This window comes from Toxorhynchites rutilus, chromosome 3 (genome assembly GCF_029784135.1).
Source record: "Toxorhynchites rutilus septentrionalis strain SRP chromosome 3, ASM2978413v1, whole genome shotgun sequence".
NCBI classification, from domain to species: Eukaryota; Metazoa; Arthropoda; class Insecta; order Diptera; family Culicidae; genus Toxorhynchites; species Toxorhynchites rutilus.
Genome location: NC_073746.1, coordinates 124,096,925 through 124,111,247, shown reverse-complemented (window position 1 = coordinate 124,111,247; position 14,323 = coordinate 124,096,925). Strand labels below are relative to the sequence as shown.

Sequence of the window (14,323 nt, the reverse complement as noted above, 5' to 3'; positions counted from 1 at the left end):
ATTCAGCACTTACTTGATCGTTTCTACAATCTTCTCGTTGCTACTCAACTGTTTCCGCAATAGATCGTTATCCATCTTGAGCTGCTCCATAACCAGCTTCAGCGAAAGCACTTCCCGATCACGATCCTTCTTCACTGTTTCGTCGTTTCGTTTTGCTATCGTCACCGATGACGATCTTTCCGTTTGTGGGTCACTTTTATCCTGCGGTTGCAAATAGAACACTCCGGCGGCATCTCTCGTAATGAACATCCGACCAATGGCCAGATTAACGGGAAGCGATCCAGGGGACGTAATGTTCACCGGTGGGCGATCTTCGATGAGGTTTATCTTTACGTTTTCCAGCATCACTTCCATTGGAATGGGCGTCGGAATGACCTCGTCCTCGGCAAGATCGCCAAGGCCTACGACGGTGCTCATCGATAGTTGGAGATTAATATTTTTCACCTCAACGTTGAGCTTCCTTTTGAACCAACTATGGGCCGTGATATGAAATAATGAAAAGCGAAGAAGTATCAATACGCATTCGTTCACCTTCCAACAAATATTACCTTTGTATAGATTTTTTGTCCGTTACGCTAAATGAATCAGCCGGCAGCGTGAGCTCTTCCTCTAACCTAACTGCGACACAAGGCGGTGCCCCCGGGTTATGCGGTGCTATGTCCCATGCTCTGCACCTAGTTCCAAATTTTGTCTGTGTTTGTTTTTTTTTAAATTTGTTTTAACATTTGGTGTTTGTTTAGGTGGAATGTGTGGTGTTGTTCATTCAGTTTCATGGATTATATTATAAATTTAGATTTTTCAACAGGCAATGTTGTGTTCCGCAGATATCCACAAACAGCAGAGGTCGATGTAAATTTTCGAAAAAAGTTTAAAACCAAACAAAGAGAATAAATACCAAAATTAGTCATCTACAAAGATGCATCCGCGAACTTAATTTAAATTTGTTTCAGTTGGAGCAGAGAGTGAAAAATATTTTATTTTTGAAAATGAAGAAGCTTTTAAACAATAATATATAAATCGTCACAGTGAAGCAAATCGTAAAAAGGATGCGAGCAAAATTTGAACTAGCTATTGAAGTGGAGATCAAATGCAATATTGACGTGGTACATTAAAACACATGCAATGGAAGATTTTTTTTTGTAAGCTCACATGATGAAGCTCCGGCACGTCTCACATCTAACGTCATGCTTTTTATAAGTTATCTCGAATCGTATATGTTTCTCATGACATGTTTATACAGGGTTTCAATTGATGCATTGATGCTTCGATGTCAAATTTCCTCAATAACAGACGTTTACGAGTAGTTATCGCTTTGTAATTATAGTATGCAACGGTGCAACAATCACGAATATTGAATTATAAAATCGATAAAACGAAAGCTACCAAACTCATCATTTGGTGTTTTGGTGATTAGAATGTATCCCGTAACAGAGATCATGAATGGTACACGAATCTAAAGGAAGAATATAAATGATGCTATATGTGTGAAATATCACTCAATGGCTTCTCCGAACATAACAAAAATTAATTTGATTATATCCGAAACATCAATAACTGCATATTCCCGATATATTTATTTCGTTCACTTTCATTGTCGAAAACAAACTACAACAGTAACATTCGATTAATATTGATTTGAATATTTGAAATAGGGTGTTACGGTGAAAATTTGTAGATTTAAGATTGAAGCATTTCTTCCAATCGTGTATTTGAACTCCTGATTTTGAAAACCCTCATTTTGTAGGTGTGTGAATGATGATGCCTCTATTTTTAATTGACAGTCCGAAGACATCGGTCGCACATTTGTTCGCGTCTATTATAGAGTGGAGATTATACCGTTATCAGTTCGTGGCTGGTGAAGTTATTTCGCCCTAACGGGGTTCTCTTTATTGCGCGAGTGAGGAGAGCAGCAATCACAACCAACGTGAGGAAGAAGTCCTCCACGGCGGACGCGGTGCGTGTGCCGTATCATCGCTGTGTGTGCTTTATCATCGTCATCAATTCCATCATCGTGTTGTGGTGCGATATACCGTTGCATCTGTGCCGAGCGATTGCCACGCGGTTCGATTGGGGCACCGTTTCATCTCATTCGCATTGGATTGCGATTTAGGTATAACATATATTAGGTTTAGGAATACAAAAAAAATTAAAAATTATATTATTTTATATCTGCCGTAATGGCAGAAGGTCATGTTGAAATGGAGATTGAAACTACTGTTTCCTCCTCACTAGCTACAACGGGGACTGGGAAGTCGCTTAAACGCGTTCCCCCTCAGAAGATGTCTCTTCAGAGAAAGAGTTAATCAACCTTAACAAACCCTTCCTCAAGAAAATTGGCAAACTTTTCCTCTTCGCCCTCTCAATTTCCCGCTCCCGCTTCCGCTCAACTCCCGAACTTGCCTCCCAGCCCTACTGATCCCGCTCCCGCTCAACAATCGAACTCGTCCTCCCCCTCAGTTGTTTCTTCTCCTCGTGTCAAGGTCTATCCAGACAATGCACCTGGAGCTGGTCCATGGGTTGTTTTTTTCCGGCCCAAACCAAAAGGAAAGACTATCAATGTCATTCAGGTTTCGAAAGATCTGGCAAGATATTATTCCTCCGTGGTCGAAATCTCTAAGGTTAGACCGAACAAACTACGTGTTGTCGTGAGTGAACGGAAATACGCAAATGCAATTGTGATCTACGAGAGATTCTTCCTAGAGTATCGTGTCTTCGTGCCCTCCCATGACGTAGAAATCTCGGGGGTGGTAACTGAAACGGGTCTGACGTGCGAAATGATAAAAGTAGGAGTTGGTAAATTCAAAAGACTCCCTTTGGTTGGCGTTAAAATTTTGGACAGCCGCCAACTAGGTAAAGTATCCCAAGAAGAGGGAAAAAATAAATTCACGCCGTCAGGCTCGTTTCGAGCAACTTTTGCTGGTTCCGCTCTCCCTGACTTCGTCATGGTGGGCAAATTGAGACTGCCTGTGCGACTCTTCGTGCCAAAGCCCATGACTTGCCAAAAATGCAAGTCAGTTGGTCACACTTCAGATTATTGTGCCAACAAGGAGCGCTGTGCCACTTGAGGAGAGCAACATGAGGGGAAGAGTCGCTGGGAGAAACAGAAGCGCTCTTTGAAGGAACGCTCGAAACGCACTTTTGCGGATATTTTAAAGGGCGCTTCTCCACTGACCCAACAACAACAACCAATCAACACACAAAATGTCTTCGCCACGTTGCCCGTTGACGAAATGGAAGCGGACACAGCTAACGGGGGCACACCGTTCATTTTCCAAGGGAATCCCCGGCGCAAAAATGTGACCACTTCCAAAGTTCAAGGACAAGCCCCTCCGGTTATACCCCCTGTTAGCATGCCGGAAAAATCGAATGCAGCGGACAAGCAAAATCAGGTTCTTCCTGGTTTCCGTGGGAATAATTCACCTTCGAATGGCCCAGCACTCGAGAAGACATCAACTGGAGTGAGCACCCTGCCCTGTTTTTCCGTCCAGTTCAACTTCCCAATCGGGATTTATAAAGTTGAATGACCTTGTGGATCAAATCTTCATGTTTCATGTTTTAACGTATCCGACTCCATCAGAACCATTGTCATCTCAATGCTTCCAGTGTTAAAGACAATTTTGCAGCAATTGATGCAAACATGGCCCTCCTTGCAATGATTATCTCTCTTGGTGTCTAATTTAAATAGAGGGGTCGGAGATATCACTGTTTTACAGTGGAATTGTCGTAGTCTTATCCCTAAATTGGATACATTCAAATTTTTAATTCATAAGTTCAATTGTGATGTTTTTGCTCTGTCCGAAACTTGGCTTTAGTGCTATTGGGGATCAATAAGTGCCACTCATTTTTTCGAATTGACCTTCCGCCTATTGGAGGGATCGAAGGTGTTGCTTGTCATGCAAACATCAGAGCCAAAGACCTCTGTATTGTCAGCTTGTATTGGCCTCCGAGAGCTGCGGTTAGCCGCAAGCAACTTGTTGACATGTGCTCACTCCTTCCTGAGCCACGATTGATCATGGGAGATTTCAACTCTCACGGAACTGCCTGGGGAGAAAAGTACGACGACAATCGTTCATTTTTGATATATGACCTTTGTAACAGCTTCAATATGACCGTTTTGAACACTGGGGGAACAACACGTGTACCTGAACCTCCTGCTAACCCAAGTGCTCTTGACCTGTCGCTTTGCTCGAATTCACTATCGTTAGATTGCAAGTGGAATGTAATCCAGGACCCCAACGGTAGTGACCACTTGCCAATCAAAATTTCCATCACCATTGGGTCGAATTCTTCTGAATCTATAAACATGGCATATGACCTCACAAGACACATTGACTTATTCAATCGGTTTCTGGAGCAGAATATTGTTCCAGATGATTGGAGACAAGTGTGAATTATAGCTATTCAAAAACCCGGAAAACCCGCGTCCGACTTCAATTTGTACCGCCCAATAGCAATGCTGTCTTGTATACGGAAATTGTTGGAGAAAATGATCTTGTTTCGCCTTGATCGATGGGTTGAAACGAATGGCCTACTTTCATATACACAATATAGGTTCCGCAGGGGCAAGGGGACGAATGATTGTCTTGCGTTGCTTTCTTCAGAAATTCAAATGGCTTACGCCGAAAAAAAACAAATGGCTTCAGTATTCTTGGACATAAAGGGAGCCTTTGATTCTGTTTCAATAGAGGTTTTGTCAGACAAATTACACTCTCGGGCTCTACCGCCTCTATTGAATAACATGTTATATAACTTGCTTCGTAAGAAAAATTTGAGTTTTTTTTGAGATTCAGCAGTGAGTCGGGTCTCTTACATGGGCCTACCTCAGGGCTCCTGTTTAAGCCCCCTTTTGTACAACTTCTATGTAAGCGACATTGACAATTGCCTTACACAAAATTGCAGCTTAAGGCAACTTGCAGATGATGGAGTGGTGTCTGTCGTAGGATCAAAAGAATCCAATCTGCAAGAACCCTTACAAGATCCTTTGAACAGTTTTTCAACCTGGGCCATTGGGCTAGGGATCGAATTCTCCACGGAGAAAACAGAGATGGTGTTTTTTTCTAGGAAGCATAGACCAGCAAAACCAAAGCTTCAACTTTTGGGTAAACCGATCACTCATGCTATGTCATTCAAGTATCTTGGGGTCTGGTTCGACTCCAAATGTACTTGGGGGCCCATATTAGGTATCTGAGTAAAAAATGCCACAAAGAATAAACTTTCTCCGTACAATTACCGGCACCTGGTGGGGAACCCGTCCCGAAGATCTTATAATGTTGTATCGAACAACTATTCTCTCAGTGATGGAGTATAGCAGTTTCTGTTTTCAATCAGCTGCCAAAACACACCTCATTAAACTTGAGCGATTTCAGTATCTTTGTCTCCGTATTGCGTTGGGATGTATGCCCTCAACGCATACCATTAGTCTCGAGGTTCAATCGGAATGATCGGAAATTTTGAGCAGCTTATCGAGCTAAATTTTCATTCTGGATTCATGAACTCATATCATGAATTCATTTCCATGCAGGTTGATCCTTCTTCGTATATTCCCAACCGTGTTTGTTTTCCTGACTACATCAATTCCTCTGTACATTTTGATCTGTTCATGAAAGAGAAAATCCATGGAATTCCAGATTATCATCGATCGGGGATCGTTCCTACGATCTAGAGGCGAATGAACTGAAAAGTTTAAAGCCTCTTTAATTCAACATCATCATCATCATCCTACGATCTTCAATGCAAAGTATGGGCGTTTTAATTGTGATAATATGTACTTTACTGATGGGTCCTCTATGAATGAGTCCACAGGATTTGGAGTGTTCAACGAAATTTTTAGCACCTCCCACAGTCTTCAGAATTCTTAGCTCAGTGTATATTGCTGGATTGGCGCTGTGTATATTGCTGGACCAGACGCTGTATGTCATTACCTTTGTCTGGGTCCCTCCACATTGCTCAATTCCGGGTAATGAGAGGGCTGACTCATTGGCAAAGGTAGGTGCAATTGAAGGCGATATTTATCAGCGTCAAATCGCCTTCAATGAATTTTATTCTTTAGTCCGTAAAAATACCGTCGCAATATCTGTGCTTGTGGCCAAGGTTACCATGACATCGAACACGTTATTTGGTCGTGCGAGGAGTATCTTGTTGCCAGATTGAATTTAGAAAACTCTCTTCGGGCTAGAGGAAGGCAGCCCAATGTGCCGGTGAGAGATGTGTTGGCTCGGTTAGATCTTGATTACATGTCCCAAATATATGTCTTCCTAAAAGTTATCGATCTTCGTGTGTGATTGTCCTCATATCCTTATATTCTCCTTTTCCTTTTCCTTCACGAGAAATCCCTTCTTACTAACAATAGAATAAGGTGAAATGTAAATACATATTAGATATAAGATAGGCTTAAGAATTGAGTATGATGAATGTGAGTGCGAGTGTGAGTGTGAACATTGTCAACATATCCTTATATCCTATACTTTTCCTGAAAAAAATGTCACCCTTCTAAACTCAAACAAACCGCGAGTAATCGGTTCTCTACTTCATTAACATTAAAATTAATGAAAAATGTTTATATATATTTGTAACTATACAGATAGGAGTTTGGCTCCTTTAAACTTATGTAATTGAGCCTGTAAAAATAAACGATTTAACAAAAAAAACTAGGAAGCATGGATCGAGAGAAAAGCGAAAATCGGAAGCCGTAGCAACGACAAGCTCCTTCAAGCGGGCCCCTCTTCTTCCTCTTCTTGGGTGGCACTAACGTTCCTAAAGGAAATTCACCGTCTCGACGTAATATAACAACCGGCATTTTTAGTAGTACAGGGGACCTTCGATATAATGTACATTTCACTTTCAAAATTGTACGTTGTATCGAATTGTACGTTATATCGAAGAATAATAAAGAACTTACGAACATAGCGGAGGTAAGTGAGGTAAGTAAATAATGATGAAAAAGTCCATCTAGAAGATGATGTCAACCTTTTTCATGATGTTTCCCTTCATGCTGTTGATTAAAGCTTGACTCATTTAGAATCCGGAATCATAAAACCAGTTGTATTTCGGGATTGGTTAAGAGCACAAAAATATTTTATTTCAAAATATAGATAATTTATTGTTCTTTCAGAAAAAAAAAATTGTAGAAATTATTCCTTACAGTTTTGATGAATTTTCGTACTTTCTCCCGGATTTCCTCCATCAAAGTTCAGACTCTCTTTTGGTCAACTTCAGCGGTAATTTTATTCAACGAGATGATGTCTGCAGCATTCTGAGTCACTTCGGCGTGAATTCCGCTCCCCAATTGCCCAAGATTTTTCGATTGGGCGAAATTGAGTGCAATTGGGAAGGTTGAGGTTTTTTTCAATGTAAACGATCCCATTGTTACGGGCTACTTTTGAAGCACCCTTGACTGTATTGGTAACTTACCAAATCTGGCCAAAACTTCACGAGATTTTTCTCAGATACTCTTCCGTATACATTTTCGTGCCCATTGTCTCGTTTGCGACGAAAACCTTGGTAACACCTTGACTTCCGATCATATGTTCTAGACCCGTCATCTGTCCATCAGAACAACACTTGCACGTTTACGAAAACGTATCAGTACATCATACATTGTCGATTTAACCACCTTCAGCGATTTCGTGATTTAAATATCTGATCACGTCGGATTTTTAATCTGGGTGTCCAAAATCAAATTTCTTCTCTCGGAATCAATCCTGCACAATTTTATTTCAAAACGAAACGGATCAACATGAAATTTTCACCGTCGAAAAATACTGGTTTCATTTTGCTGTCAAAATATTCTAGATACACCTACTACGACCGTTGCTATAAAATTAACTGAGATTCCGGATTCTAACTGAATCAAACCTGAAGGGTAAATAGATAAAATTACCGTTTGCACCTTTATTCTTCAGCACAAGTGTTCAAGCCATACTGCAGAGCTAAAATGCAAATTTTAAATAGAAGCTATGGACATGTGACTATTATCAGCTTATTCGGAATGCACAATACACGGGTCGATTGTTTTTATGGGGTTTTCAAAGCTCCACCGGTTGAAAATCACTGCTCTAGCACAATGTAGAATAGCAGGCAAGAGAGACCATTACTTTGGCGAAGCCCCCTTCGAGACTCGAATGAATCAGATTATCCACCCGCTATTCGCACACAGCATTGTATTCTATCCATTGTAGCCTTAATCGGTCTTGTAAGTTTTCTGGAGAAGCCGCTTCCATCGATTCTCTATAGCTTTTTTCGTGTTATTGAATCATGATTGAATCATTGAATCAATCATTGAATCATTGAATACGCATGTAATATATGTGTGACGGCCCCCTACATGATATGCCGAGCCGGACTGTCGTCTCTGACTGACGATGATGCTGACGAAGTTGGATTGCATGGTGATGGACGACGAAACCTACGTCAAACATCAAACAGCTTCCTAGGAAATAGTTTTATGCGGCAATTAAAAGATGGCAGATACTACTCAACATCTTCACAACTTGCAGGAATTCTATAAAACCAAAGTTATCGCTGTTGTTTCCTATTTTGACCTCGAAGATCCGAATTGTTGCGATGTTCTTGATAAAATGTCGTATGCTGGTTCATATATCTTTGTTTCCATTTATACAGTATCCATTTTTATTGCTGTATGCGGCTGTCGTGTAGATCAACTAGTACCTTCAATTCTGCGTTTTGAAAATTCTCGCTTTCATCTCTTGTCATAGTTCTTGAATTTAAACACGATACGCTTTTATCAAATTATTCGAATACATTCAACAAGACTCAACCACACAATTCTTCATATTTTAGAAAACTCCCAAAAATTACGAAAATATGACTCGTAAACTGTCATATAGCATCGAGAATTTCGTAATTCGTAGACTGTCGTTTAGAAAGCAATAACTAGACTCCCAATCGATTGTTACATATTAGATGTGAGCAATGAATGTAAGTGAAAGGTGTACTATTAGTCGGTTCGCACACCGGAGCAATAAGCAAATAACAACTAGCAATACGCAACATATTTTGTTGTGCTTCGCATACCAAAGCAATAAAAATCGTCTGACACTTTGTAAACATTCTGGTTGATGAATGGAACTTGCTTATTTAAAGCAGGGGTTAGACATCAATTGAATATAGGCTACCCAAAATCAAAATCAATATGGCGTCATTTGTTTATCAACATATCATTTACGAGGATTGAAATTGAAAAATGCGCTGCTTTATTCTAACTGCATGAGCGATTTTCATATTTCAGTTTCACATGGAGGTGTTCACATTTAACATGGAGTTTAAAGTTAGCCACTATTCGACTATATAACCGGACCGAGTTGTAAACAACAGTAATTGATAGAACCAAAATGTCAGTGAACCGCAGCAATATTGGGTACACTGGCAATATGAGCGATTTGACGTTTTAGTCGTACCCCTGATTAAAAGGCGGTAAGTTGCTTTTCAACCAACACGTCGTGTTGCTAGCGATGTATGTTGCTCTACAAAGACGACAGCGATATCGTATTGGGTCGGTGTGCGAGATCAACAAAAATTAAATGGAAAATCCCATTGGCGATAATATTGCTTATTGCATGTTGCTAGTTGTTAGTTGCTTATTGCTCCGGCGTGCGAGACGCCTTATAACTCGAATGGATATAATTATCATTTGTTTTTGTTTGTAATCCGATCAATATTCCATCACATCACCAGTGGTGATTGTGCAAACAAAGTTCCTTTTGAAATCTTCATTGACGAACAATCATTTCAGTCCTGTTCGTAAGTTCAGCCATTTCATAGAGATCTTTAGAAAAAATTGCGAGCAAAGTCTAGATTAAATGACAAAAAGGCTAGATCAGAACAATTAGCGTTGGAATTTAAGAAAAAGTGGCTTAAATTCAAAATACTATCACACAAACTAGTGCGGATCTAAACTATTTAAAAAAAACAGCAATACTTGGAGAGTATTTGAGAGAGCATTACTGTACAACGCTTCAAATACACGATAATCATGACGATAGTAGTGAGAGTGCATACGGAAGCAACACTTGATGCAACATGGGAAAAAAAACGATTCAAAAACACAGATACTTTCAAAAAGAAACTACTAGGAAGGTAAACAACACAATTTTGGCGATGATTTGTAAATCAGCATAAACAAATGGACCCAATCGAAGCTATTAACAAAACAAAATTGTTGCACGGAAAAATGAAAGCTTATCAATCCACCCTCAAATCAACTGTTTGCTCTGTACTCTCCAAGGCACATAAAACTAAAATTACAATATGTAGGTTGAAAAAAGTAAAACCGATAAATACCTTTGCCTTATGCTGGTCGTTCTGTGAGTGTGTATGCGTGTATCATCCGAATTGTTCATTTTTTACATCAATGGTATTAGAGTGTCATCGTTCACCGAGCATAACACACGCAACCACATCCGCCAAAAAGCAAAACGCCCATCAGGTTTACACAATAGGCACATTCGATCGATCGAGGTTCGATATTCGATAGTATTGCAACACAAATATTCCAGCCGTGTATTGTTTTGATTATTACATTTTGTACGTGTCCATTTTTTACATTAATTCATAATTCATATATAGACACGACACAAACATACAGAAAACGTCCAATTCATTCAGGGTTTTAGTGGGTTTGCAGATTCAATCATTTGTGGGTTGTTAATTGTCGGCGATATTAACGTTTGAATTATTTTATTCGACGTTGTTTGTTTGATGATGACCGTGGGTTGTTGTAGTGGTAATGTTTTTGTTTTCGTTTATTTTGTAGTGATTGATTATTGGGTATTGATTTAAGTAGAAGATAGAGAAAGCATGCAAAAAAAGAATAAGAAATATATATATATTTGCAACACATTAACACTTTCATATGGAATGAATAATTCATTTGGAGTATTTCATATCACTAGACGTTGGTGGAAAAGTATACTGTATCAAAATATAGATTGCAAGTTTTAACTTCTATCGTAAATAAGTAAGATTTCATATGAGCGTGATTCATGCCAAATCGAATGTAAAATTGTGCATTTTGTCAATTTGTCCTACATACGAAATCTTAAAATCAATGCTACGAGGTTATTGTCAAAATATATTATCCAAAAAATAAATAGACGAATACAAATTTAAATCAATACGTAGGATTATTTACAAGGTGGATTGCAATTGAAAACTTATGATGGAAATTATGAATCAAGATTTCCGATTGCATTTAGGAACTAGCGTCTCTATCAAAGACACTACAACCAAAAATGCGTTCGATAAGTGCAACTATTTCCAGAATTTCCTCTTCGTGCACATGATAACAATGGTTACATCGCGATACATAACTCTCCCATCTTTGCGAAACGTTTCATTCTTATTCGAGAAATAGTCGAACCGTTCAAAAATTTTCACAAGAAAAAGTGATTCTCAATAATATTGTTAAGGCTATGAAGCAAATCACATTGAGATCTTTTTTAAAAATAGACAGAATAAAATAAAGTTGAGTAACGTGAACACGTGTGAAAAACGAAAAATAATTGAATAAATGGACGAAAATGGAGCAGATTATTTGAAGAAGTTAAAACAGAATCATGTATCAAATGTTGATATAGTTCCTTCTTTGTTGGTGTTTGTTCGACATACACACCTGAAATTCGTCCCAAGGAATGGCACCGCACTCGTCACAGCTAATCGCGGACACTTGCAATCTGATCGACGAAGTGTTTCCGACGTTTTCACGTATAACCTCTACTGTAGTTAGTCTAAAATTGAACTCTGGTATTTATACAGAATGTTTGAACGTGTAGCATCACTGTACCTGAAAGTAACCATTGAAACCAGATCCCTTCTTCGCAGACTACTTGCCTCGGACGGTTCGGACGGTGATGACATGTTGGTGAGATAAGGGTCTTCGCAAACTTCGCTAGCTAGCTCAATGGGGGCTACCTTCATGCTGGTGTCATTACTGAAAGGATTCAGCTTGAACATCACATCCATACAGTCGGCGGTTTTTTCCGTTTCGCCTAGCATCATGAGATAATTTTCCGAGTCCGAGCTCAGATCCGATTGAACTGAGAGTGTATCGCTCATGTCATCGGACATATTTGTCTTCAATGCTGAATCTATCGATGTCATGAAGTTCGAGAAACCCTTTTTCATCGAACTTAAGCCGTAATTGATATCTTTGGAGAATGAAACGGAATCGGATCCGCCTCCACCACGGCCCTTGGCTTGAGCTTGTTGCTGTTGACCCTTAGCTGCTATGGTTGACGATGCTGATGGTGTTTCTATCGATATTGCATCGGACGATGTCTCAGGGACACTTTGAATTTGGACGCTGTGTCTGAGAATGTCGCTTTTATTCGTAAACTCAAGACCTGCCATCTGCGGATCTGGTACTCCGGTTGCAACAGGCGAAGGGCAATCTGTACTGCTAAATATGTTGGAATTTCTCGTTTGATCCATTGAATTAGGCCAACCGGAACCTGTTCGAGAAAGCATAAAAGAGATAAGGCAAAATTAGCTGAACACTCGACCAACAGAATAAATTTAGTGTGCGCTATCACGCTACCGTTAGTAAGCAGATCATCACCTAAACTGGCGGAATCAGGAAGTACACTTTCTCCATCGCCACCACTCGATTCCTTGCCTGGTGTTTGAGAAGGCATCACAAGTGAAACTTCCACCTGTGGTATGACACAGCCAACAATGATCGATTTCTCTATATTTGCCTGTAATATAAAGCTCGAAACAATGTTTGCTTGTTGGCGAACAATTAGAATCTTACCGCCTGTAGAATACGCTTCGAATCCAGAGAAAGGAACGTTGTCAATTCAGTCAGCTCCTCAGCTAAACGCAGCAGGAACAAGTATTGATAATGGTCAATTTGAACACTAACTAGATTAGAAACATGTGCTATTATGTGCAGATCAGCAGTTTTCGTTGCATCCGCACCACTATCTACAGGGTCATTTGGAGGATTTATTGGACGATGTTCCGAATCGTTCAGTTTCTTCTTAACGTTGTCACCAATGAGTGGGTGATGGCACGTGGAATTGCGTTTGATGGAACCATTATCACTGCTTTCCTTATAAAGATTACTAACCATCGGGTCTAACTCTAGTGATTGTTTAAGATTGCTAACCGATAAAATCAGACTATCGCTAGAATTGATTAAGTTTGAGTTATTGCTGTTTCGTTTACTGCTAATATCGTTTTTGATGGGCTTAGTCAAATGATTCGATAAAAAGTCGTCGTCCGATCGTCCGTGCAACCAAATCGTCACTGGAACGGCATCCACAAATGGGATTGCTCGATTGAGTCCAACGGATCGTGTTCCGTAAAAATCAACCCAGATGGGATCTAATTTCATACACCATACGTCCCGAGGCTCACTCCACAGAGCATAACGCGTTAGGCTACTGAATGCCGATTGCATCAATGGTGAACTAGGTTGGCCAGCAGTAACATCTTTAGCAGCAATGTGGGATAATATTCTGTCGGTAACAATGCACATATCCCCAGCCTTCGACGGGAATCCCGAACCAAACACTAAGCTTCCGTTCTGCAGAGATGATATAGCTTGTGCTAAGTCGGCCCGCGATGCACCCATTTCGCGAATGTTTGTCATAGCGAAGCGAGACACCTGAATTTGCATCGATTTCGGTCGATCTTTCTGTTGGGGAGCCCCGGGGACTGCTTCAAATACAATTCGAGGCATGATCACTTCCACCTTAACGTCCATGTACATTAGGTTTGGCGGAGGTTCCATTTCTTCCGCATGGGATGACGATGTAGATGGTGAACTCAAACTACTCGTAACATGATTCGTCTGAAGGAGGCTTTCGTGCAAATTAAGCATGAACGAGCTGAACCACAAACAACTGTCTAGATCGAAATTAATCAGCACTGGATTGATGTGGATGAACGCTTTCGAAGGGGGTACTGAAAAAAAACTTTATTTAGTATTGATATACTTGAATATAGTGAAACGGTTTACATGGAAAAACAGAATCTCCGGGGTAGTAGAAGTACGTGAACTCCGCGTGCACTGTGGGCATTTCCGGTGGCAACGAGTACCGGTCACGATCACCTGGAAGACGTAGACAACGACCATTCATTAAATAGATTCTGCTTTGCATGTTAGTCGGATTTAGTTTTGTACACATAATCATGATTTAACATGCATATTTTTTCCAAAAAATGTAAAAAGTCGTGAATGATATGAAATTTACTAAATATACAAAACCCTGAAAAATCTATTGCTACACTAACATCATTACATGTCTATCCGAATGTAAAGGATCAAAGAATATCGCGTTTATATTGATAATCTTCTCTG

General features: G+C 39.9%; 1 protein-coding gene across 1 annotated transcript in view; it reads right to left on the bottom strand.

The window, feature by feature from the left end:
* Positions 1–14,323, bottom strand: part of LOC129775043 (bridge-like lipid transfer protein family member 3B) — a 50,278-nt gene that overhangs the window by 10,506 nt on the left and 25,449 nt on the right. Inside the window, exons 7-14 of the mRNA XM_055779217.1 lie at positions 13,982–14,074; positions 12,770–13,926; positions 12,554–12,713; positions 11,801–12,467; positions 11,630–11,744; positions 10,300–10,320; positions 549–691; positions 14–472 (exon numbers count right to left, since the gene is read on the bottom strand). Of these exons, the coding sequence (XP_055635192.1) occupies positions 14–472; positions 549–691; positions 10,300–10,320; positions 11,630–11,744; positions 11,801–12,467; positions 12,554–12,713; positions 12,770–13,926; positions 13,982–14,074 (2,815 nt within the window). The remainder of the gene's footprint in view (positions 1–13; positions 473–548; positions 692–10,299; positions 10,321–11,629; positions 11,745–11,800; positions 12,468–12,553; positions 12,714–12,769; positions 13,927–13,981; positions 14,075–14,323) is intronic.